This window comes from Dermacentor andersoni, chromosome 4, assembly GCF_023375885.2.
Source record: "Dermacentor andersoni chromosome 4, qqDerAnde1_hic_scaffold, whole genome shotgun sequence".
Taxonomy (NCBI): Eukaryota; Metazoa; Arthropoda; class Arachnida; order Ixodida; family Ixodidae; genus Dermacentor; species Dermacentor andersoni.
In genome coordinates, this window is record NC_092817.1 from 66,917,840 (window position 1) to 66,940,809 (window position 22,970).

Sequence of the window (22,970 nt, forward strand, 5' to 3'; positions counted from 1 at the left end):
TCTTTTCGTTTCTTGTCCGAGAAGTTTCGTGCTGCTTCCAAAGGTTCGTCTTCCTTCGATTTCAACGGGCATTTCCTCCCCAATTCGGTCTGTGCCAACCAACCCGTCTAAGGAAGCTTCCAAAAACCCGTGGTACAGGTCAGTATGATACCCACATGGCTTAGAGCTGTTCCCGTCTCTGTCGCATCCAACAGTAGTGCAATACTTCGAGCTGCTTCCCGCACTCTGTAGTGGATGTTGGTACATCTCCGAGTAAAGGTGGCGTTACGTTTGTTACTAGGAAATAAGATGCAAAAGGAAGGCGGCGAAATAAAAGAGCGAGCTTGCTTCGTCTCCTCGCACCATACTTTTCCCCCCGAACCACTCAAAAACAATGGTAAAGCTTATCATGAGTAATTATTTCGCAGAACGTAACGTACGTTGAATGCAATTGCCAAGAGACAACCCGCGTTGCAGCAATTACAGTGCGACCTTGCTGCCTGAAAAAAAGAACAGGCTGATGCTGGCAAGACTTCAGTTCCCGCCAGGCTGGTTCAATGGCGACATTTGCACTAGCCGTAAAGGACACGAAACAGTAAGGTCTGGCAGCCCATAACACTTTCAGAACTTATTTAGATTTTGTGAAATATTTTTCAAAATAGCTACATTAATTTTTTATTGAACCGCTATTGGAACAGGGCCATTGAGGTGAGCGCAAGAGAATGCCAAGGCGACAGCGAAGGCGAGGGTCCGTACTGGATGATATTTTTTTCAGGCGAACAGCTTGGCTTGCAGAGGCTTTGCAGCAGCCACGTATTGCGTGGAGTCATCATTAGTCATAACGTTGAATCACATTACTTCCGCAGCTTGACAACATTAGAACAATATCGCGACAATTTTCAGTAGTCAATACAGAACTCATGAGAGCGACTACTTGATTCTCGCTGAAGTAGATTACCGAAGCAAGTGCCTGTAGACATTGTTACGAGGTACCATGCTGAGAATGTCACCTTTGATCTACAACTGTACGAAACTAAATATGATTGAAACATCTTCTTACCATGGTTCATTGTCTTACCTGCCACTAACTTCTCTTCGTTTCTTCGCAGTTTTTGCGTTTGATGTTGACTACAAAGTAAATTGATCATCTCACTTATTACCAGCATAGACGATAAAGGTATCTCAGCTCGGCTGAATCACAAGAAAGCCAATGGACTATGTGTCTTTGCCATGTACACACAACTGATGATTTTATTTTGACATAGGAACAACCAAACTTTGTAGAGTAGTATTTCAAAAGTCATTGAACGGCTGCATAGATTGAAGTGAACAATCACTTTTTTCTCACTATTCCTTTTTCTCTTCTTTGCTGAGTGTGCGGGTGCTGGTGATAGCACTGGTTGAGGACTCCGAGTCAGCTTTTGATTTGTTGTTGTAACGCGTGTACGACCGAAGGTAAAAGTTTATAAACAAGCAGAGGATGAGGAAGGTCTGGGCGTTCGCTATGTGCACGACTCGCCTTGGAAATCCGCAGTCGACGAAAAGCGGTATGGACATGTGCACGATGATAATGAGGAACTGCACGATTTGCATCGTTGTAAGGTACTTCTTCCACCACAGGTACTTCTGCATGCGGGCTCCGAAGCTGGCGAGGAAGTAATACATGTACATGATGATGTGCACGAAAATGTTGAGTGCTAGACCGAGCGCCGGCTGACCCTCGGGAGCGAAGCGCGTGTAGAACCAGATGTTGATGACCACGATGGTGTGGTGGATGACGTGAAGTTGGGTCACCTGATTGAACTTCTTGCGCAGAACGAAGAAGACGGTGTCCAAGAGATCCGCGTATCGCCACGCAACCAGGATCCAGCCGTACTTGTAGTACTTAAGGTGATGCTCGGGCGATTTGCCTGTCAGTCCTTGACAGAGCAGGCTGTACGTGCCTCCGGGCAGGTACGTGGGAATGAGAATCACGAAGATGGCCACGATGTTCACGAGAACCATGGCGATGTTGTACACGCGGATGATGTTTGTGATTTGAAAGGGTTCTCGGTTCTTCATCCATCTCGGCCCGGCGACCTTGACGAAGTAGAGGTAGGCGACGAGCATCAGGGTGACGAAGAATGGATTCAAGACTACCGGGTAGTCTCGGGTCCTAGGATCAGAAATGGCGTGGAGCTTGTCTAGCCACACTTTGGGTTGGAGGCTGAGAGCCATACTTGTTCGCCCGAACCTGCAAACGGGATAAGATTAAATTAGGTTCTCATAGAACCACCTGATTAACTTCCTCGTCTCGTTCACACATGTCGGCACCTTTAATTCAGTAATTTCTGGCTGTATTAAGTTATAAATTGCGGTTTCCTGCAGATTTTCAAGAAATAGCTCGAAACAATAGAATATTTCATTATGATTTTTTTTCCGGATGTATCTGAATTGAATTAGAAGTAGTCTTCTCTCTGGATACTTTTATACACATTTTCGAACATAGTCGTGTTCGCTAAAATGCTGAGGAAAATAATCAAAGAACAGACACCGTTTTTAATTACGACCGATTGCAATTGTACCAGCAGTGAATTATTTTGATAACTTTAACGTTGTTCTTCTAGTTTCTACTAGTGAATAATGTCCGGAGATTTGACCTTAGAAGAACTCATAACCGTAAAAATGCGTGTCAAATCACCGTTTACCGAACTAGAAATCAAGAACACCAACAGGCCTTGGATTGAGCTACAAATGACTTGGCGAATGGGAGGAGCCCGAGCCGCTTACGCTATGTACAACTCCTCACCCTACCTACTCAGCTTTGTCTGAGTTAATTGTTAGCGTATTTCATTATGCTGCAATTGCCCGTAGTAGCTTCAGGTCCATTTATATGTCGCGCCATGCTGCGATGATATTGTAGTTCGGTGATCATACCCAAGCCTAGCTACAGCTCCAAATAATTATAAGTTAATGTCGGACTGGAGCTATATAACTTGTGTAACTTAGAAAGAAGTCCTAGAATAAAGAAAATCTAATGCAGTAACAATCTTTTATACAAGGCAGCTGTGTCCAACAGTGATGCATGATGTAAAAATGGCCGTAATTACATCGCGTTATTTTCACTTACACCTGCGCACAATACAGCTTAACTTTTAGAGCTCATTTCGCAAGCTTGAGGAAATTAGTGCAGTAAATACTCTTTTTATTGTTTCTGCTCACCGTAAGTATAGTCAATATTCAGGGAACTTGGCGTACTTGAAGCAATAAAATGCAAACGTACTGCATAAAGCCAATTCTAGGGAGCTGCTCGGGCTCGAAAAATGACCGAAATCTCTGAAAATAAACTACGTCAGCCTGCCGCAGGAAGCACGTATTAAGAAGTTTAGGGCCGGGTACACTTACAAGTCGAAAGGACGACATCTTTCAATATGTATTGCAGTGCCGTATCACACGGCGTCTATTTTGCTAACTCCTCAAAAACAAATAGTAAAGACTTATGTCATGCATAGCTCACACCCAGACTGAATTTAGCTAGAAAGTCTGACTGCACTAAGAGCGGACGAACTGCTAAGTTAGAGTACGATGTTTAGAGCCTTAGCATGTAACAAATTAAGAATTTGATTGGACTAGAAAATTATACAAATATAAGAACTGCAATGGCCTTTCACCTGCTCTCAGTTAATTCAGTTATCATGTCGTATGACTGCTGCTGCTGCACTCCGCAATTCGAATAAATCGCTATTGCAGCTAAGGCGAATCACTGTTGCTTGAATATATCTCGCAGTGGCATTCTTTAGGGATGGATATCGGGAACTGCCCTAGAAGTTATGTGTCGGGAAATGCGTCGTGTCATGCCGAGAGCCTTTCTTACTCCTTTCCCTAATCTCAAAGTGACCACGTAACACGCTTTGAACTATGCACACAAAAAACAAGATCGTTCACATCATGCCGAAAAGCACAGTCATCTAAATATTCGCTTATACCACACGTGACGTAGAAAAGTCTGAATCGAACGCATCAGAAATTTCTCCACTCCATGCCGAAAGGACTGCTTACCTGCGATCGTGAACAAGTAGCTCCAATTTCGCCGCTTTTTAGTGGACAAGACACGTACTTGTTGCTAGGCTTTGTTGAAAAGAACGAATTTGGAGAGATGGGGCCCAATTTCAGAAACCTTGCAGTGCGCCTGCGCGTCCTCGCAACAATGTTAGGCTACGCGTTCCGTCCTGCCTGAAACTTAACAGCATTTGTCACTAGGTAGAATTAAGAAAAAAGAACGTCACAATGAATGCACGGAAACGTCACCGCTTCTCGCTTCTCCTTTCGCCGCCCTCTCTTGACACGGATAGAACGAAGGTTGATATTATTGTATGAAAACGAGCTGCTTTGTTCACCCTACTTTTCCTGTCGGCAGAACGTCATAGCGGGGAAGGGTACGTGAAGTGAATCACGCGAGCAGCCCTAGTAAGTCAAGAGATCTTGAAGAACTGACCTCCGTAAAGAACAATGAGCGTAGGGCTGCAAGGGCAGAAGGTTAAGTGGGATACATTGTCCTTTTCACACGGCTCTCTCTTTTCTGTGAAATGGATAGTTAAGTGTGGAGTGGTAGTCAGAAGGTACTGCCTTAATTTCTCACGTAGATGACGTCACTTCTTTTCGTATCCTGTTTGCGTCAACCAGTGCTTTTTTTTTAGTTGAAGCTAATTGGTTGAAGCCATGGGCCGAAATGGCATCAAAGTGCCAGGGAAAAGCACAAAAGTAAGAACAACGGATGCCCATCCCATGGGTGTTGTTTAAGCCGCACGATGTAACACCTCGTGCTTTTGAGGCCACCCGTGGTTGCTAAATATTCAAAGTTATAAACTCTTACGTAATGTATAGGAATAATAGAACATTCAACCCAGTGTACGTTGGCAGGTTTCTATTCTGAAAGAAAATGACAAAATGTTGCGAGAACTTCCGAGAGAGTTCTTGAACATATCTTGTACTCACATTTAGCAAAGCACTTAGAGAATAATTAATTTTTCACAAGAGCGCAACATGGCTTCCTAAAAAACTTGCCTTGTGAGACTCAACTTTTTTCTTTTACTCACAGGCTTCATTTTATTCTCAACAAAGGGTCATTCTCAGACTGTGTTTTCTTTGATTTTGCCGAGGCCTTCGGCAAAGTGTGTCATAAATTGCTTTTATTTAAACTTAGTAAATTTAATATAGATCGTAACCTTTTTGCATGGCTTGAGCATTTTCTCCTTAATCTGTCACAGTATGTTGTGTCAAACAATCATATGTCCCCATCTAATCCTGTAGACTCTGGTGTGCCCCAAGGATCAGTTATAGGCCCTCTTCTCTTCTTAATTTACATTAACGATTTACCCAATGACGTTTGTTCTAATATTTACCTTTTCGCAGATGACTGTGTTATCCTCCGTGAAATCTCGGAAAAATCTGATAACAAATTCTTACAAGACAATATAAACGCTATCTCGAACTGGTGTGACGTATGGTTAATGCAACTTAACGTAACTAAATGTAAATGTATGCGTGTAACTCGCAGCAATATTCCTCCGCCGAACTATTACCTTAATGATACTCCCCTAGAGGTCGTAACCTCCTATAAATACCTAGGCGTCCACATAACCTCGTCACTTTCCTGGTCGTTGCACATCGACAACGTAATTAGCAATACTAATCGCATGCTAGGTTATCTTCGCCGAAATTTTTGTTCTGCCCCTACATCATTAATATTAATACTATACAAAACACTTATTAGGAGTAAAATGGAGTACGCCTCATCCATCTGGAACCCGTACCTTGAAACACTCATTCAATCATTTGAACTAATCCAGAACAATGCCGCACGTTTCATTCATAGCAATTACAGCCGCACATCAAGCGTAACTGCCGTGAAAAACTCTTTGCTGCTTGCTCCTCTCTCAGCCCGGCGTAAGTGCTTTCGCCTTACTTTATTTCATAAACTGTATTTTCCCAATTCCTACCTGCGCGATAATCTTATATCATCACCTACCTACATTTACTCTCCCATTTATCATAGCCATAAGGTTGGAATCATTCAATGCCGCACCAGAACCTGTAACGAATCATTTATTCCTAGGACCTCTCAGGAATGGAACCACCTTTCCGGTGCAGTTGTCGCAATCAAGGACAACCCAAAGTTTCGTACGGCCTTATCAGGCATCATCACTCCCGGATACAAATAACTAATCAATTTTGCTGTAATCACGAACCATTTCTTGCTGCTACGTTATTTATTTGTGTATGTTTTTTTACCCGCAATAAAATAAAATGAATAAAATAAATAACTGAGAAGTTACGCGCATATACTCTTCCTTCCGCTTTTTAAGAAACTTCGGCTTTCGAAGGAAATTTTTTGCTTAACAGCTGTTTTTATTTCATGAAAAAGAAAAAAAAAAAAGAGACGCTGCTTGAGTTTCTGAAGGAGCATCACGGCCAAATCTGACTACGTACAGCAATTGTTTTCAGTGTCCCTTCTGGTTAGAAAGTCGCAGATATAGTTTGCCAAGCTGCGAGTTTCTAAGCACATATTTTTTGCACGTTAAGTTTCTTTCTCATAGACATCGAATGGTTGCAGTTCTGAAGGTTGTTAGTTCGAGCGGTAAGTTAGAGCCCGTCAAGCTTCAACACGCTTGTTCGAGCTGTTACTGATGCCGCCAAACAAATGATGAAGTGATACGACATTTTTCTGTTTCATTGGTTCTCCCCAGTCATGAAGTTTTGAGTAACCTCATGGGAAGTGAAGCTTCGTGGTCAATATCTGATGCATGAAAATAATGCTTTATAGCAGTGCTTTACCTTAGCAACTTTTACAAATACAGTTTTACGAAAATTGCCTATTTCACGCCTCCTACAGCACAGCTATACATTGTAGTTTAAAGGGACTGACAACCACTTCTAACGGTACCCGTTTTACAGCGTAAGATGTTATAGGCTCATTCCAATAGCCGTTTCGGTTAGCAGTGGTGTCCCCCGACGCCGACGTGTCCGGTGTGCTTAGCAGCTATCGCCGGGAATGACACAAAAATGTATCCAGTTCCCGTTGGGATCAAACCCGAGCCTGCTGCGTAGCAGTCAGCTGCTCCACCACTGAGCGACGCCAGCGATTGCTAGCATGCAGCGGAAAAGGGTCCTATAAACGCGTCGTAGCGCGCGAGGGGACGCACGATGGGACATGTGCGCCGCATAGCGTCGATACGTGCACATTTTTCACTGCAGTTGCGCACTCTTACATCAGAAGGTTTGAGGAAGAAAAAGAAGGTTAAGGAGATGTATTAAACAACGCTAGAAAAAACATATTGTCTACCTGATTTATTCAAGCTAGATAGGTGCCAATAAATCCTCAGCTTCACCATCATTAGCATCCTATCGAGTCACTTGTCATATCAAGATGCTGCGTTTCAAAGGGGATGCCAATAAATCATCATCATCATCATTAGCACCGCATCGGTATACCGCAGGTAGAGGTACAAAGTAGATAGAGTTGTCTTGAGGAAGAAAAAGAAGATTATGGAGATCTGTAAGCTTTTATTTAGAGAAGAAGTTAGAGAGAGAGAGAGTGAACTTTAATGAGCACCAGCAGTTCAGTCGGCTGGGCCTAGCCTCCCACGATGGGACGTCGAGGTCTTGCCTCTTCGCCGCTTCGTAGGCCTGCTGGGTCGCCCAGGGTTGGTCGTCGAGATGGGAGCTGCGCAGGGCGGCGTGCCATCTCGACGAGAGGGTCACGGGATTAAGGTCTGGGTATTGACGTTTGCACTCCCATAGCATGTGGGGGAGTGTTGCTGATTCAGTTTTACAGACCTTGCACGTCTGGCTCGGGTAGATGTCGGGGTATATAATGTGATAGCGTGTGAGGGAGGGGTATGTATTCGTCTGTAACAGGCGAAGGGTGGTTGGCTGTGCCCTGTTTAACTTGCAGTGAGGGGTGGGGAAGGTTCTTCTTGCGAGGTAAAATGATTTCACCAGCACCGTCTCCGGCACGGTTGACTAGTCCTCGTGCTACGGAGTGTGTGACCTCGTTGAGGTTGGTGAGGTGCGGGTGGACAACGCCGGCGTGTGCTGGGATCCAGACGAGGGCGATTTGATTTCCAGGCGAATGCGGGGCTTGTCGTAAGATACGGAGTGATTGCTGAGAAATACGACCTTTGATGTAGTTGTTGATTGCTGCGCGAGAATCGCTCAGTATGGTGTGACTAGCTGGGTCAAGAGTGGCCAGGGCGATGGCCACTTCCTCGGCCGTCTCGGCATTTTTGGTAACGATGCTGGCAGCATGTCGGAGCAAGCCGCCTGCCGTGGTAACCGCCGCAAAGCGCCGTCCATCTTAGTACTCAGCTGCGTCAACGAAGGTGACGCCCGCCGTGTTGGCATAAGCTTTGATGAGAGAGGTAGCTCGTGCCTTCCTGCGTTCTTTGTTGTAGTCTGGGTGCATGTATTTCGGAATAGGGTCGGCGTGTATCCATTGCTGAATGTCGCGTGGTATTGGGTGTTTGTCTCCATGTTGACGGTGGTAGGTGATATTAAGCTTGTTTAGAATGCTGCGGCCCGTTTCCGTTAGGGTAACCCGCTCTAGTTGGGATCGACGTTGGGCTTCGATTAACTCGTCTAGCGTGCTGTGGATACCTAATTGTAGTAGAAGTTCCGTGCTGGTGTGGTTTGGTAGTCCTAAGGCCTGCTTATAGGCTCCTCTGGTGATAATGTCCAGTTTAGTCTTTTCAGCTTTGTACCAGTTGAGAAAGGGCGCAACGTAAGTAATGTGACAGACGATGAAAGATTGGACAAGGCGGATGAGATATCACTTGGTTGTGCAGTTGAAGAAGGTAAATAGAGAAGGTTTAAAGAAGAAAAAGAAGATTACAGAGATGTATACGAAAAAGATACGTACGTGTACAATTTGCATCCCATATGCATATCCTGGTGCGCATAAAGTCCTAATTATACGAGTGATTAACTTTTACATAATTAATGCATGCATTTCCATTCTCTTTGAAAGGGAGAAAAAATGGCGCTTCTGTAATCAGGTAAGGAAGATGACGGTAAGAGATAAGCATTTAGGAGACAGCGAACCAAGAGAAGTGACTAGTGCGAGGTATTAAGAGTCTGATCTTGCTACAGATCCTGCTGACTAAGGCTTTCGTCCTTCGATTTTTAGAGGCATGCATCGTATCGCGCCACGTATCGTGGAATGTGACATTAGCACCGCATAGTCTTGATACTCGTGTAATCTTTTCGGTTCACGTTATGGCGCCTCCTCGCAAAGTGCGAACCGTTGCTGAAGAAACGACTTTTAGAGCCGCGAGCGCAGCTTCAGCCAAGCAACGTGAGGCTCAGCACACCATTATGCAGAGAGCTGCACAAGCCGCAGGCCACCGTCCACGTCGGCAGGACAGTTCAGTTTGTTCTCGAAAAAAGCACGCAAAAAGACTACGCCGCGAAGACCCTCTAGTGCGTGCTGACAAAACTGCAGCCCGACAGCTTCGCTGCCAGGACCGTCGAGTGCGTACTGCCGAAAATGCGGCTCGGTGCCCAAACTCTCAAGTACGTACTACCGAAAATGCTGCCCGGCAGCTTCTTCGCGACAAACCTCACTACTTTTCACAAACTTTGTACTTGCAGTTACCATCTTCACTCAATTTGCTGTAGGGACTTCTATTGAGACGGTGCGCCAGTTTACGCTGTGGCTGTACTGGGTGTGCCGCGCAGGCCTGTGATTTTTTTAATGCAACAGAAAGCTTACCAGTCTTAGCATTCAATCATGCAGTAGTAACGCGGAAAATGGCGTGAGACATTTATCAGAATTTTTTCATCTGTATTGAGGATGCTGTCGTGCTCAGAAAACAGGCTGGAAACAGTGATATGAGAGTGCTATAGTGATTATACGTCGGCATCGGTGGGAAAGCAGACAAGTGTGGTCATAGCTGCAAGAGCCCAATAGTTTGCTTATCAAGCGATATCGTTGCGGTTGAAGTTTTATTATATGTTGAATTTTTTTCTTCAACAATGGGTGGTGTCCACGTCTGCTCCTCAGTGACGGCTTCCTCCAAGTAACAGAAATCAAAGGCCAAGCGTTTGCTGGCTGCATGCGCCAGGCTTTCATTTTAGCCAAGGCAATCAAGGAGGTACGACACTCCAGTAGTGCTATTATTGCAGTGCTGGCACCCATTCCCGGCACAATTAGTCCGCGACATTTTGAATGACAGAGAGAGAGACCACAGAACTCGTGGTACTCACTCGCTTACTTGCGCGCGAACAAAAGCACTCGTGCGCACTGCCATGCAGTGAGGGGAGACACGGCTTCGCCGCTCCACTCGTTGCCACAAAAGCAGTGCCGCTTGTTGGCGTGGACGTTTCATTAGTAATTTCATTGACTACATCTGAAGTACCATGGCTTCACCATCAGTTGGCGCGATTTACCCTTATTTGCGAATTTATGTGCGAGTATTGAATTATAATTCGACACTTCAATTGCGAACGGAATTCTCAATGATATCACTGTAAATTATGGTCTTTTCTATTCGACGAACATCTCATGACACGTTCGGGGCAGTTGGCAGTCCCTTTAAGGAATAGACTCCTGCAGATGAATCAGTTCATGAAGTAGTGCCGGCGCTTGTTCACCTCTGCTTTTCAGTCAGTGGAGAACATTGTAAGGTCACAGCCTGGCACAAATGATGCGTCGACTACGCGCACTCGCAACCATTCCGCGTAGTAAGGAAGCGTCTGGGACCATCTTGTCACGCACATACTGTTTAGCTTTTTTTTCGGTGGTCATTTTTCACCGGCTAACCACTGTTACATAATTAACACTCGGCGTAAGACACGCTTTCATGCATCCGAAATTTCCTTAGTGTTGTTGATGATTCTACAGCAAAACGAGAATCGCCTAACCAGATTGCGCACGTTACATGAATAATGCCGTACATTCTCAAACTTACGTGAGTACCAGCGATTACACAGGAACGTAGGAATGAGTCATGTGTTCATGTGTCGATGGCCAATGCACTTGACTTGTGGATAAGGATCGACAAAGGACGACGGGGCTCGGCGCTATCGCTGTTATTTGAGCGTTGCCTGCTTTCCTGGGCACGTGCTAGCCCACTAGAGGGTCAGGCTTTAATGCACAGTTTTGACACTGTCTTGTTGCTCACCGTCAATACAACGTGACACTATTCCCTCAAGGCTTCGCGTCGTATATCGGACTCACTGCATAACTGAATTTTGTCGTACTTCCGGTGGTAACAGCTTACATAGATTATACTCATGTCCTTACCGACGGTTATGTCAGAAATTAACGCGGTCCCCCCTCCCCCTTATACTTCAGGAGAATCAAATCATCTTTGGGTGTACAAACTTGCGTACACATGGCGCCAAACTGGCGTATAAGTGTAGCATAGTGGGCGCTGCCTAGCTAAGTGGAGAAATATATTTTATTTACCCAAGGACCACTGCCAAGTTACAGTTTCGACCGATGAAAACTGTTTCTCATTTCGGCACCAGCTTTCTCTACGCCTACACACCAGCGGACAAAACCTTGCTGTCTGAGTTTGGTGTTACTTTTCTGTTGCTTTTTTTCGCACGAACGTAACGTCCTATAACGCGTGCTCGCCACTGGTGCGAAAGTGTGCTCACCTGTGACCGGAAGGGAACTTGATGGCCTCCATTTCTTCGTCAGTGGAGTGACAGTGCACGCTGTCCGGTTGCCTCTGTGGGCGCACAAAAGCATGTGGTCTCAGTGGCACAAGGCGAACCCTTCGACTTTCACCCACTCTCCTAACGGAAGGTCTCGGTACATCGACCTCACCCGGCATCTGAGAAGAAAGCAACGTGGCCACTGCTCCAGTTCCGGGAGTCCGCAGCGCCGGTTCGGCCAACTGTAACGCCGGGGCGTATTTTTACCTTTGTAGGCGGACGTTCGCCCTAATGTTCTTTTCCCGCCGCCGCGTCCTTTCTTTTTTTTTATTCTATCGCGCTCTTCCTCCTTATGACAATGCATGAGCCGCAGTCTTCCGCTGTGGCTTATGCTTTCGTTCCGTGAGTTGGGCTAACGTCCTCCTGACTACAAAAGCTCCCAGATCAAAGTGGTCACACCGTGAGTAGATACAGCCAATTATCAGTGCTAGATTCGCGGCAGCCAATCTCCTCTCTCGTGTGCAAGCCCACACACAAAAGCTGTGCACACTTATAGGTTAGACCAGCGCTGGCAGCTGCAGCGCCACCACACGACTTTTGGTTCAGTCTATTCGAATAGTGTACAAATAGCGCATATTTGCCCCTACTATTCAACTATGTTCTTCTATTCTTCATCGTCAATGCTATGCCAGTCATGCTAACAATTGGCCGAACAGTGAGACATACACGTCCCACTTTAACATGTGCGCGAAAACGCTTCTCAACAGCAAATAGGCGTGTTGATCTAATTTGTTTGGTGCTGCTTTCTGTCTAGAGGTTTAACACTTCATGCGACAATACCTTTGAAAAGGGGTGCTAACTACTACTAAGAGGGGACAGGCGTGCAAAATCTAAACATTCTTTTGCATTGTTTTTGCACGCTTTCTGAGTTTGGCCACACATTTTCTCGCTATAAAAACGTTCTCAAGATGAGTGATAAGTTATCCATCTTTTCTGCATTGAGATTTACACCTATAGCTTACATTAAGCTCCCTTTTTTGTATCTTGGGGTGATAGCTAGCCCGCAAAGCTCACTCTTGTCAATGCGCCTGCAATAGCTTGCACGTGCTGAAAGGCGATGATGCCGTTGCTATTTGTCACTCTGGGAAAAACTGTGCACAAGCAATTTGTTTATGGCGTCCGCTGTTCCACTTGGTCCGTCGTTCATTGTTTGGTCCGTTTTACTAGAGAAGGAGTTGCAGGTAATTTTTCATTGAGGCCCTCGAAGATAAGTGGAACAAGTTAGACCCAACTTTTCGAAAAAGCAACGAAGTGTCAGGGGGATAGATTTCTCCCACTTTTTAAAAATGAAAGATTTGTTATGCAGAAATGTAATTTGTTGCAAACTACTTATGAGCACCTCATTTACTTATACCACACAAAATATTTCAAGAGTGGTTCACAAGGGAAGTAGTCAGAAGTAATCTTGCTTCGTGACCCTATAGGGTCAAGCCGACATATGGGGCGCTATAACATAAAGTTATACCAAACTTTTCGAATGCTGCAATCAATTAACCCTCTGCGATTGGTCAAAACGTTTTTTTAACCACCCCCACTGAGTTATTTCTGATTCCACGTCTTTTCGCCATTGGCCCTCAGCTATATTTCGTCAAAAGCTTTCGACCTGCAACCACTGCACCTGCCGGTTACGCGACGTCACAAAGCCGCGAAAACTCACCGCGTCAGAGTGACGTGTACGCGTTAAACATGCATTCCGAACAAAACTGAGTTTTTTTCTGAATAAGCGAAGGCTACCTCGTTCCGAAAGGAATAAAAGATGGCTGCCGCCGATCGCTTGGGCACTGGCTACTCGCACCTGCCGGAGAGCATGGGTTTATTTGCGTACAACAAAATATTTAGCGTGGCTGTGTAATGTTATCGAGCACTTTCGGCACGTTTACTACCTCGCTCTGCCAACTCCTCTTTGCTGAGGATCAGTTTTAGTGGCATTCTTAACCATGCGTTGCATGCCGCCGCAATTTTAGACAAGCCACCGCAAGCTAAGTAAGGGAAAGCGGACCAATCGCAGACGCCGGCACCACCCTCTTCATGCGGTTATCGGTTTTCAGTGCACTGGCACGACCCCATCGAATCCCTCTCCACTTAAGCGTGCTCCTCGCCTCTTGTCAGCCAATTACATAAAACAAGCCACTCAGTGTAGGCAACGTTATTCGTTTTTAAAGCAAACAAAAATGACCTCCTGTAAACGAGGAGACCGTTCGATTGGTCTGTTCAGACAACCCTGCGGGTTACCGCCCGATGCTTGCGTCGGCGGTTACGCAAATTTGACATCAGGAGAGAGCGAGAGAGAGAGAGAGAAAAGAATGGGGAAAGGCAGGAAGGTTAACCAGATGGGTAGATCCGGTTCGCTACCCTACGCTAGGGAGAGAGGGGAGCGGGAGGTAATGTGATAGCAAAGCAGAGACAAAAAGAAAAGGAGCATAGGCATGCAATCACAGTCGGTCACTGTCACTGCATACCATCGCCGTAGAGCACAGTAGCACTTGCAGCACTATACATATCTGTTCAGGGTATACAGCCGCCTGTCCAGTTCTGTTTCCTTAAAAAGTGCAACAATGCCCTCGTCGCCCTCCGCTGCAATGGTTTGTGATTTCGGCATCCTAAAATAAGTTCCTGTGTTAGAGGTCTTTTGTCGAATAGCGCTATCGCGATTTCGAGCGATCGTCTCTGTAAATTGTAGCGAGGACAGTCACAGAGAAGGTGTTGAAGAGTCTCCTCGCTACCACAATCATCACATGAGGCGTCGTCAGGAGATTGGAATAAAAACATATTAGAATAGTTTTACGTTATAGGGCCCATGCACCCCACTTTTTAAGGACAATTTAGTTTCAGTGAGAAAAATAAGTGCCGCATTCTTTTAAGATAAGCAGCATGGTGTAGAGAAATGGAACCTACTGTACACTATATCTAAGCACCTGACTTATTCATATCACGCAAAAATTATCGAACGTTCTGGAAAAGGATATACGCCGTCCTACAAAGGGTTAACATAGCGATGCTTTGATTCCAAAATTGTGTCAATATTGATGGCTGGGGGGCTCTTTGTCACTATTCTCATAATTGAACTCGGCTTTCGAGAATATTCTGATGTCTTGGGGTGTCTGTATCGTTGCTTTATCTACAAGGGTACTGCACTTTCTTTTTAATATGCATGCGGCACGGACGCGTTTGTACGGGATCCTTCAAGTAAATACTGTTATGCGTTAGGTCAGCGAACAATTACGTATTTATGCGGTGTGGCTCAAAAAGGGCGGGGTGCTATAGTATAGGGCACGTTGCGGTGCTGCAAAGAAATAGCATTTTCTTATTGCTCATATTGAAATGTTCATATTCCCTCATTACAACCTACAGCGAATTAACAAGGCACGCCTATGAAATAGCGTATCCACAAGTTTTCATTCTTTATTGTAGCGAAGTAAAATTCCACTTAATTTATGGGATGTCGCTATAGCTTATTGCAAGTGGAAGTATGAATTACGGCATTTATATTTGCTTCCTTCTGTGATTGATAATAAATGTCACGCGCTTATTGTCAACGTGATCACTTGCATCAAAGTCAACGCTCTTATTGCGGTGTGTATTATGCTCATTCGTCGTGTGACTCGCACTGTTTCTGTTGTCTGAGTGTGAAACTCCTCACTCGTAGCTTCACCTCTATGCTCACAAAAATAAAACACGACAAAGGGTGTGTGTGCATGAAGGCCTGTGTGGTCCATTTGTTGCACCGTCTTTGCTATTATAGCATTACCACCGATAGCGGCCACCGCTTTCTCCACGCTCGTTTACATGCTCCGCACTTGGGAGCCCTTTGATTGTTTCCACTTGCGACATCCTTACTCATATTCGCTGGCACGAGTGTGTTTTGTTCAACTTTTCGTCTCATTCCCGCTTACGTGTGTATACTTTAGGAACGTAAACATACCCGTTTGACATTCGATTCGGCACACGAAACGAGTTGCATACCAACTTTAGTCACGGTTTACGATGAACTGCCAAATGTATCAATGTTGCGCAATTTTATTCCAAATTGCAGCAGACTCCTTTCAAAGAAAGACAATATGGTAGGATTATCCTTCACATGTTTTTTTTAATAAGCTGTTCTTTTTACAGTCACTGCGTGTTGCTTTTGCGTACGGCCATTCAGGTCCTCTTTTCTTATAAAAAGGCTAAAGTAGAGTAGCCCTCCCAAACTACGTCTCCCTTTACCCCCCCCCTCTGCTGGACAGAACTGACAAAAACAGATCACGCACACAATTTTTGGCACCATGACTGAAGTAAATACTTTCATTTGATTTGTTTACAAAATGATAACCTGCCCACCGACCAAACTCTACTATCCTGTTGGTACTCTCACGCGTACATTGTTTTGCTTTCAGACAGTCGCCGTTCTTCATCTGATTGTCACTGTTACCAGTTAGTCAATTTGCATTGCGTTCCTAACTGCTTTGAGAAGGGGAGTATAGAGTGTACAAAGGTCTTTATTGAGAGCAGAGAAAAATAAATAAAAAAAAGTCGCAGTTTCACCCCAAAGGCGAAGCATTGATAGCGATAGCAATGTATGAGACACAAACACGAAAAAAAGGTTTGTAGGTTCATAGGCCGTATAAAGTGCAGTAAAGATTCGTTTACAAATAAATTAACAAGCATGGTTTCACGCACGCAAAGGTGAACACGAACAGATCTCGCTGAACGATCGCGAACAGTCACTGAGAAGAAGGCAGCGCATGCTTCTGCTGCCTCGCTCTCACGCAACCATCAGCCAAATCGGCTCGCCCAACGTTTGCACCCTCCGTATGTTATTTCCAAGACAGGGCGCGGGCGGTGTAGGCATTCACCCGCGCGCACAGCCATGTGCTGCCACGATCGGGCCAGCAGAGGAAACGCGCGCTCCCTCGCCCCTCCCCTCCATGCCTAGCGCTCGCTCGATAACAGTACCACGCACTCACTCCCCCCCCCCCCCCCTCCCCGCCTCGTCGTCCCGCGTCCTTTATTGTGTGACCTCTAATATTGGGCGTACATCGAGAGCCGCATTCCATCTTGGCTTACAGTCGCACGCTTTCCTTCGCACCCGCAACATACAACGCGTGGGGGTGTGATACGATCTTATTGCACTTCGACTTTATACGGAACTTCACGCCGGCACCGAACAATTCAGACTTGCTCAGGCTAAGCAAAAGATGCGTTTGCATGAAAACACACAAAACGTTTGTATCATTTGCTTAACTTTCATTCATTTTTGGCCTTCAAATTTTTAAATCCAAGATTTCATTCCTGATAACTACAAGTCATTGCTTTAAAATGCTGTGATGATAGTCATTAGTGCGCTTATGTAACGTAAGCTATGCAATAATCCCTGCGATATTTCTTTGATTGTTCGGATCGTGAGTAGAAGGTGGAATGCTTTACCGCACAGCTCGAGTTTCTTATGTCCGCACGCAAGAGCTATCAGCATAGACTTGGCCTATCAGCTGCGGATTCGTATGCCATAGTATGCTTAACGTTAGTCTGTCATGGAGCAAAGAAAAGAATTTGGGATATGAACAATTAAATACTTGCAAAACATTTATTTCGGCATTCATGTCCTGTGTTGAAAAGATGCGCTATATTAAGCAGTTTGCGAACAGTTCCCATGAAAAAAAGACGTTCGAAGCACAAATCAGCAGAAGACTTCAACGAAAGAAAAACTATGCAGAGTGTTGTAGGCACAGCGTTGTGTGACCGATATAAGAGCACGTGTGCGGTAGACGTATCGTTAGTGAACGAGGCTGTGGAAAGCGACCAGAAACATGCAAACTATTTTATTACATTTATCAGCTCGGTTACAAATATGATAGATGCTCAAGGGGGTATTACCTTCCAGGTAAATTTTCAAATTTATTATCAATGTAAACGATAGGACCTGCGCTGCAGTTGTCGTATGGAGGTACAGCACTACGTACCTAAATATGTGCCATGCGCGTTCAGAGCCTCCTGACCAACAAGTCTTTTCAAGTTTGCTCCTACGTTACGAAGAAACACTTGCGAGCTCAAAACCAAAGTCGACTATTACGGATAACATCAATGTGAGAAACAAATATATAGGTAAAACATCCCTCACAGCATCTTTTTCTGCCAAGTGCCTCAGCGTGGATTTTGAGGAGTATAAGAGACATAGGCAGCGGTAATACGAAGCGTTTTTGGTTGTGTTAGATTTCAATTTCGTCACCTGTTTTCTCAAGTTTATTTTGTAGCCACGGACAGGAGGCCGAAAGGAAGTAAATGTTTCACTCTCTCTCATTCAAGTTTCTTTCTTTTCGAAGTTCATTTTTGAAACAAAAAGCAGCCGGACCGGTAATGGCATAGTGAATTCTTTAGAGTACTCGATGTGCGTTGCAAGCTTAAATTTTGGGCAAGGAGTACCGCCACACATCGAAGTGTTGAATACAACGCTAGAGTGTAACAAACACTAGGCGTGTTTTTTTAAGCTATAATCACGGGTGATGCGAAGTAGTAGTGAGTGTGATACTGGGCGGGCTCACTCTCTCCAGACTTGCAGTGCGCCACTCGAATGCGACCCTAATGTTCTTCGTCTAGTTTCAGCGAGAAGTGAGGCATCATGTTTGAATTATCACACTATGCTAAACGATACCACGTGTTTGACCCACCGTGGTTGCTTAGAGGCTTTGGTGTTGCGCTGCCAAGGGTGAGGTCGCGGGAGCAAATCCCTGCCACGGCGGCCGCACTTTGATGGGGGCGAAATGCAAAAACACCCGTGTACTTAGATTCAGGGGCACGTTAAAGAACTCCAGATGGTCAAAATCAACCTGGAGTCCCCCACTACGGCATGCCTCATAATCATATCGGGATCTTGGCACGTAAAACTCAATTATTTAATTTTAACCGCGTGTTTGTTTTCTTCACTTTTATCTAAAGTATTTTGAATTGCTTGTTACAGCCCTGACCCGTCTTTTCATGGGGCACGCTGTAAATTGCAAAATTCAATCCAAACAGCAGTAGAATCATTTCGGATGAGCCGCAGTCCAAGAGTAGTATTATATACATCCTTAAAATTAGAAATTAAATAGAATGGTTTTTCGGTTAAGACTTTCCACCTAAGCGTCCGCTTAAGAGTTAAGTTCGGGAGGATGGTTACAGGGAGGATTCTAATGCGCATTATTTTAGAACATTTTGGGGACTAGAAAGTGCTCATGTGTTCTGAGAATTTTATCTAAGCAGCAGACATGACTTCACTTCTTCTCGGCTCCAATTTTGCAATTGCAGTGTATACGATAGCATGAACAATTAAAATGTTAAGTAGTAATTTTTTTCAGGTCCCCCCCCCCTCCCCGACTCACACGCTTGTACGCACGCACGCACGTGCACGCGCACACACATAAATGTGCAAAAAGCACAGATATTAGGAAGCAATGGGGAATAAATACGTGGAAGAGCTCATAGTAGTGTTTTGTTGCCAGCTGTTCGCTTGCGGCATCTGCTATCAGTCAACGTAGTATTGTCGAAGTGAGTTGAGGGGGTTGGAGCGTGCAGGATGACCTAGCTTTGGAAATGATGCTCACAATTGCCCCGCACCCGCGTCACTGATCAAATACGGTAGGATCTGACTCCAGCAACAACAATTACAGGTAAAACGAGTGGGCGCGTGCAGCAGACACATACGCGTGCAAAGCGCGACCTTGGGTGCTATAACGTAAAGCTATTCCAAACTTTTCTATCCGAATTCTGCAATCAGCATTCCGCGATTGGTCAAAAACTTTTTTGGGCCACCCCCACTTCGCCTGTCTATCGCGCGACCTCACGAAAACTGTAATGGCTCCCCATATGATATGACGTGTGCACACTGATTGTGCATGATTGGACAGAACAGAAGAAAAATAGGTATTTCTACTTTGACGCCTTTTCGCCTTTAGCCCTCGGCTATTGGTCAAAAGTTTTCGGGTTACACCCACTTCGCCTGCCTGTCATGGAAGTCACAAAACCACGAAAGCTCGCCACGTCAAAGTGACATGTACGCGTTAAAGATGCATTCATATGCCGAACAAAACTGAATGTTCTTCTGAATAGCCGCAGGCTGCCCCGTTCCGAAAGGAATAAAAAATGGCTGCCGCCAAACGCTCTGGCACTGGCTACTCGCCCCTGCTGGAGAGCATGGGTTCATTTGCGTGTAATAAAACTTCTTGCGTGGCCGTGTAACGTTTTCGAGAACTTTCGGCACGTTTACGACCTCGTTCTGCCTACTCTTTTTTGCTGAGGATCCGTTTTAGCGGCATTCTTAACCTTCCGTTGCATGCCGCCGCGATTTTCGACGAGCCACCGCAAGCTCAGTAAGGGAAAGCAGACCAATCATAGACACCGCGCACCAATCACAGACGCCGGCACCACCCTCTTCATCCGGTTATCGAGTTTCAGTGCACTGGCTCGGCCTCATCGAATCCCTTTCCACTTGAGTGTGCTCCTCGCCTCTTGTCAACCAATTAGCTAAGACAAGGCGCTCAGTGTAGGCAATGTTATTGGCTTTTAGAGCAAACAAAAGTGAGCTCCTCTAAACAAAGAGAGCGATTGATTGGTCTGTTCAGACAACCCTGCGGGTCACCACCAGATGCTTGGGTCTGCAGTTACGCAAATTAGACGTCAGGAGATTGGAATAAAAACATATTGAAATAGTTTTACGATATAGGGCACCTTCATTGTACGCATCGAATCCGTGAATCCATAATGAATTATCAGAGCAAATTTATTAGAATACTTCAGCATCGCGATGTGCGTAGTGTGCTTTCATGCAGTTCTTTGCACGTCCAAGAGCATGGATTGCCAATTTGAGGCGAATTTTAAACGACCAGGGAAATTACCTTCAGCATGCGTCACAGTGTGTATACACAGAGAGGACATGTCCACTGCATGGTACCCGCGCGTTCAGCTTCTAATTCTGATGCAGGACATATCCACGTTTGCTCTCAATTCAGCCTGCCTGCCTTCCTGTTCCGACACCACACTTATTGGGGTTGCCCTCGATTGAAACAAATTACGCAATAGAGCTCTTTTTATTTGTTCATTCCTTTTAGATTGCTTTGGTGCTACGGTTTTCCACAGCATAGTGTGAGTAGACTCTTGGATGATTTCGAAAAGCCTAAGGCCTCCAAGGAGCGTGCCCGGTCTGCTTAAAGGATTCGCGTTGACATTACACGCTTTTTATATTTTACCTTCTCTTCGCGTTCTCTGCCGACGCTGTTCCATTCTCCTCCCTGACTTGTTTTGGACCTTGAACTACTGGCTTATTGCATGGCGTGTACGATCGAACGTAAAAGTTCACGAAAAGGCACAGTATCAGGAATGTCTGAGTGTTGGCGACGTACACAGCCTGTCTTGGAAATCCGCACTCGACGAAAAGAGGCACGGACATGTGGGCGATGATGATGATGAATTGGACTATCTGAAGCGTCGTCAGGTGCCTCTTCCACCACAGGTACTTCTGCATTCGAGGACCGAAGCTTGCGAGGAAGTAATACGCGTACATGACTATATGCACGAATGTGTTGAGCGCTATGCCAAGCGCCGGCTGACCTGCGGGCGCAAATCGGCCGTAGAACCAAATGTTGACCACAACAATGGTGTGGTGTATGACGTGCAGGTGAGTCACTTGGTTGAACTTCTTGCGCAGCACGAAGAACACGGTGTCGAGAAGGTCGGCGTAGCGCCACGCGATAAAGATCCAGGCGTGCTTATAGTAATCGAGGTGCTCATCGGGCGAGTTTCCCTTTATTCCTTGGCACCATAGGCTGTACGTGCCTCCTGGCAGATACGTTGGGATGAGAATCATGACGAGGGACACGCAGTTCACGACTACCATGATGACGTTGTAAACGCGTATGACGTTGATGATGCGAAATGGTTCCCTGTTCTTCATCCACCGTGGACCGGCAACCTTGACGAAATATAGATAAGCGGCCACCATGGGAAAAACGAAGAAAGGGTTGAGCACGACGGGAAAGTCCCTGGTTCTGGGATCCGAGATGGAATACAGTTTCTGCATTAGGAAAGTCAGACCGAAGCTCAGCGTCATTTCTTCCTGCCACGCTTGAATTTCCTGGAACGACAAGGCACGATTGAGTGAGGAGAAACTCCTTTCCTCAAGGTAGCAAGCAACGGGGTAATATTGTAAGGTACGTATAATATAAGCTTAAATTAAACTTCACATTGTTATGATTTTCTGCTGTTGCGGCAGACGTATGCTTCAACAACTAAGGATGGATTTTGTTTCTTTGGCTAGTCTTTAGCATCACATATTATTTAGTAGAGGAATACAATCAACATAATACCATGGGGTATTAGTCAGGCATACGCTGAAATTTTTACAAACATTTTTCATGTTTTTATTGCTTATTCACACAAGCAATTCTTCTTTCATTTTCTTATCTAGGAGGCTAATAACAATACACGAATGCCTCACATAGTATCATATCGCTCTCCTTTCCCCCGTTCCGATAGAGACATGAGAACAATAGAAGCAGTTTGAATTAAGTATAATAGGTATTGGAGTACAAGCAGTGTAGAGAGGAAATGAGAGGCAAGGCGTACAAATTATTCACTTCAATTTTAATATTTATACGTACACGCACGCTCCACGATACACATGTATATACGCGGTGATAACAATTAAGTTTTGTAGAATTAAGAAGAAAATCGCCTGTTGCATATAATCTAATTATAATCCTTGTGTCGGATTGTTAAGAGAGGCAGACACTACTTGCACGAAAAATCGGTACACATGTTAAAAAAATTAAAAGAATACACTAATTAACTTCTTGATTAATTACCTTACGGCGCTTATTGCGCTTTAAATATTGTACCCGGTGAGTTTGTCAGGAGTATCGCCTTGGAATGAATTTCCAGAATGACACCAATTTAGAAATATGCGCCATCAAATTCGCCACAAGAATGCACTCTTGGTCCACTTTCTTTTTTAACAAAACACTTTTTTATGAACTTAAGCAGAAAAGTAACTGGAACGCCTATATATTTCGTTCAACACTTTGGGAAATAATATCTCGAAACTTGTATTATCCTGGAAAGTCATTTCAAGTGGAGCCATCTTGCAAACCTGCTAGAAATCGTAAATTACAATATGTGTGTCCCGTAAATAATTAAGAAGGTTATAAATTGATTTTTGTTAAGTAATTGAATATGTGTTTAAATTTCTTGTGCATGTCCGCCTCTCTGAACAATCCAACTCAAACACTGGATTTACGTTAACTGCAACAGGCTATTCTTAAAAATTTCATAGAACATAAATACGG

The 22,970-nt window shown here is 44.9% G+C and overlaps 2 protein-coding genes across 2 annotated transcripts; both read right to left on the bottom strand.

The window, feature by feature from the left end:
• Nucleotides 1–1,203: 1,203 nt before the first annotated feature.
• On the bottom strand, nt 1,204–12,212 carry LOC126536735 (very long chain fatty acid elongase 1-like). The gene is made up of 2 exons (XM_055073881.1): nt 11,620–12,212; nt 1,204–2,212 (listed from the first exon to the last, which is right to left on the bottom strand). The coding sequence occupies exons 1-2, from the start codon at nt 11,796–11,798 to the stop codon at nt 1,327–1,329; spliced, it is 1,065 nt and encodes a 354-aa protein (XP_054929856.1). The 5' UTR covers nt 11,799–12,212; the 3' UTR covers nt 1,204–1,326.
• Nucleotides 12,213–20,451: 8,239 nt separating this feature from the next.
• On the bottom strand, nt 20,452–21,743 carry LOC126536736 (very long chain fatty acid elongase AAEL008004-like). Its single transcript, XM_050183750.2, has one exon. It carries the CDS (start codon nt 21,734–21,736, stop codon nt 20,873–20,875), a length of 864 nt encoding a protein of 287 aa, XP_050039707.1. The 5' UTR covers nt 21,737–21,743; the 3' UTR covers nt 20,452–20,872.
• Between the last annotated feature and the right edge of the window lie 1,227 nt (nt 21,744–22,970).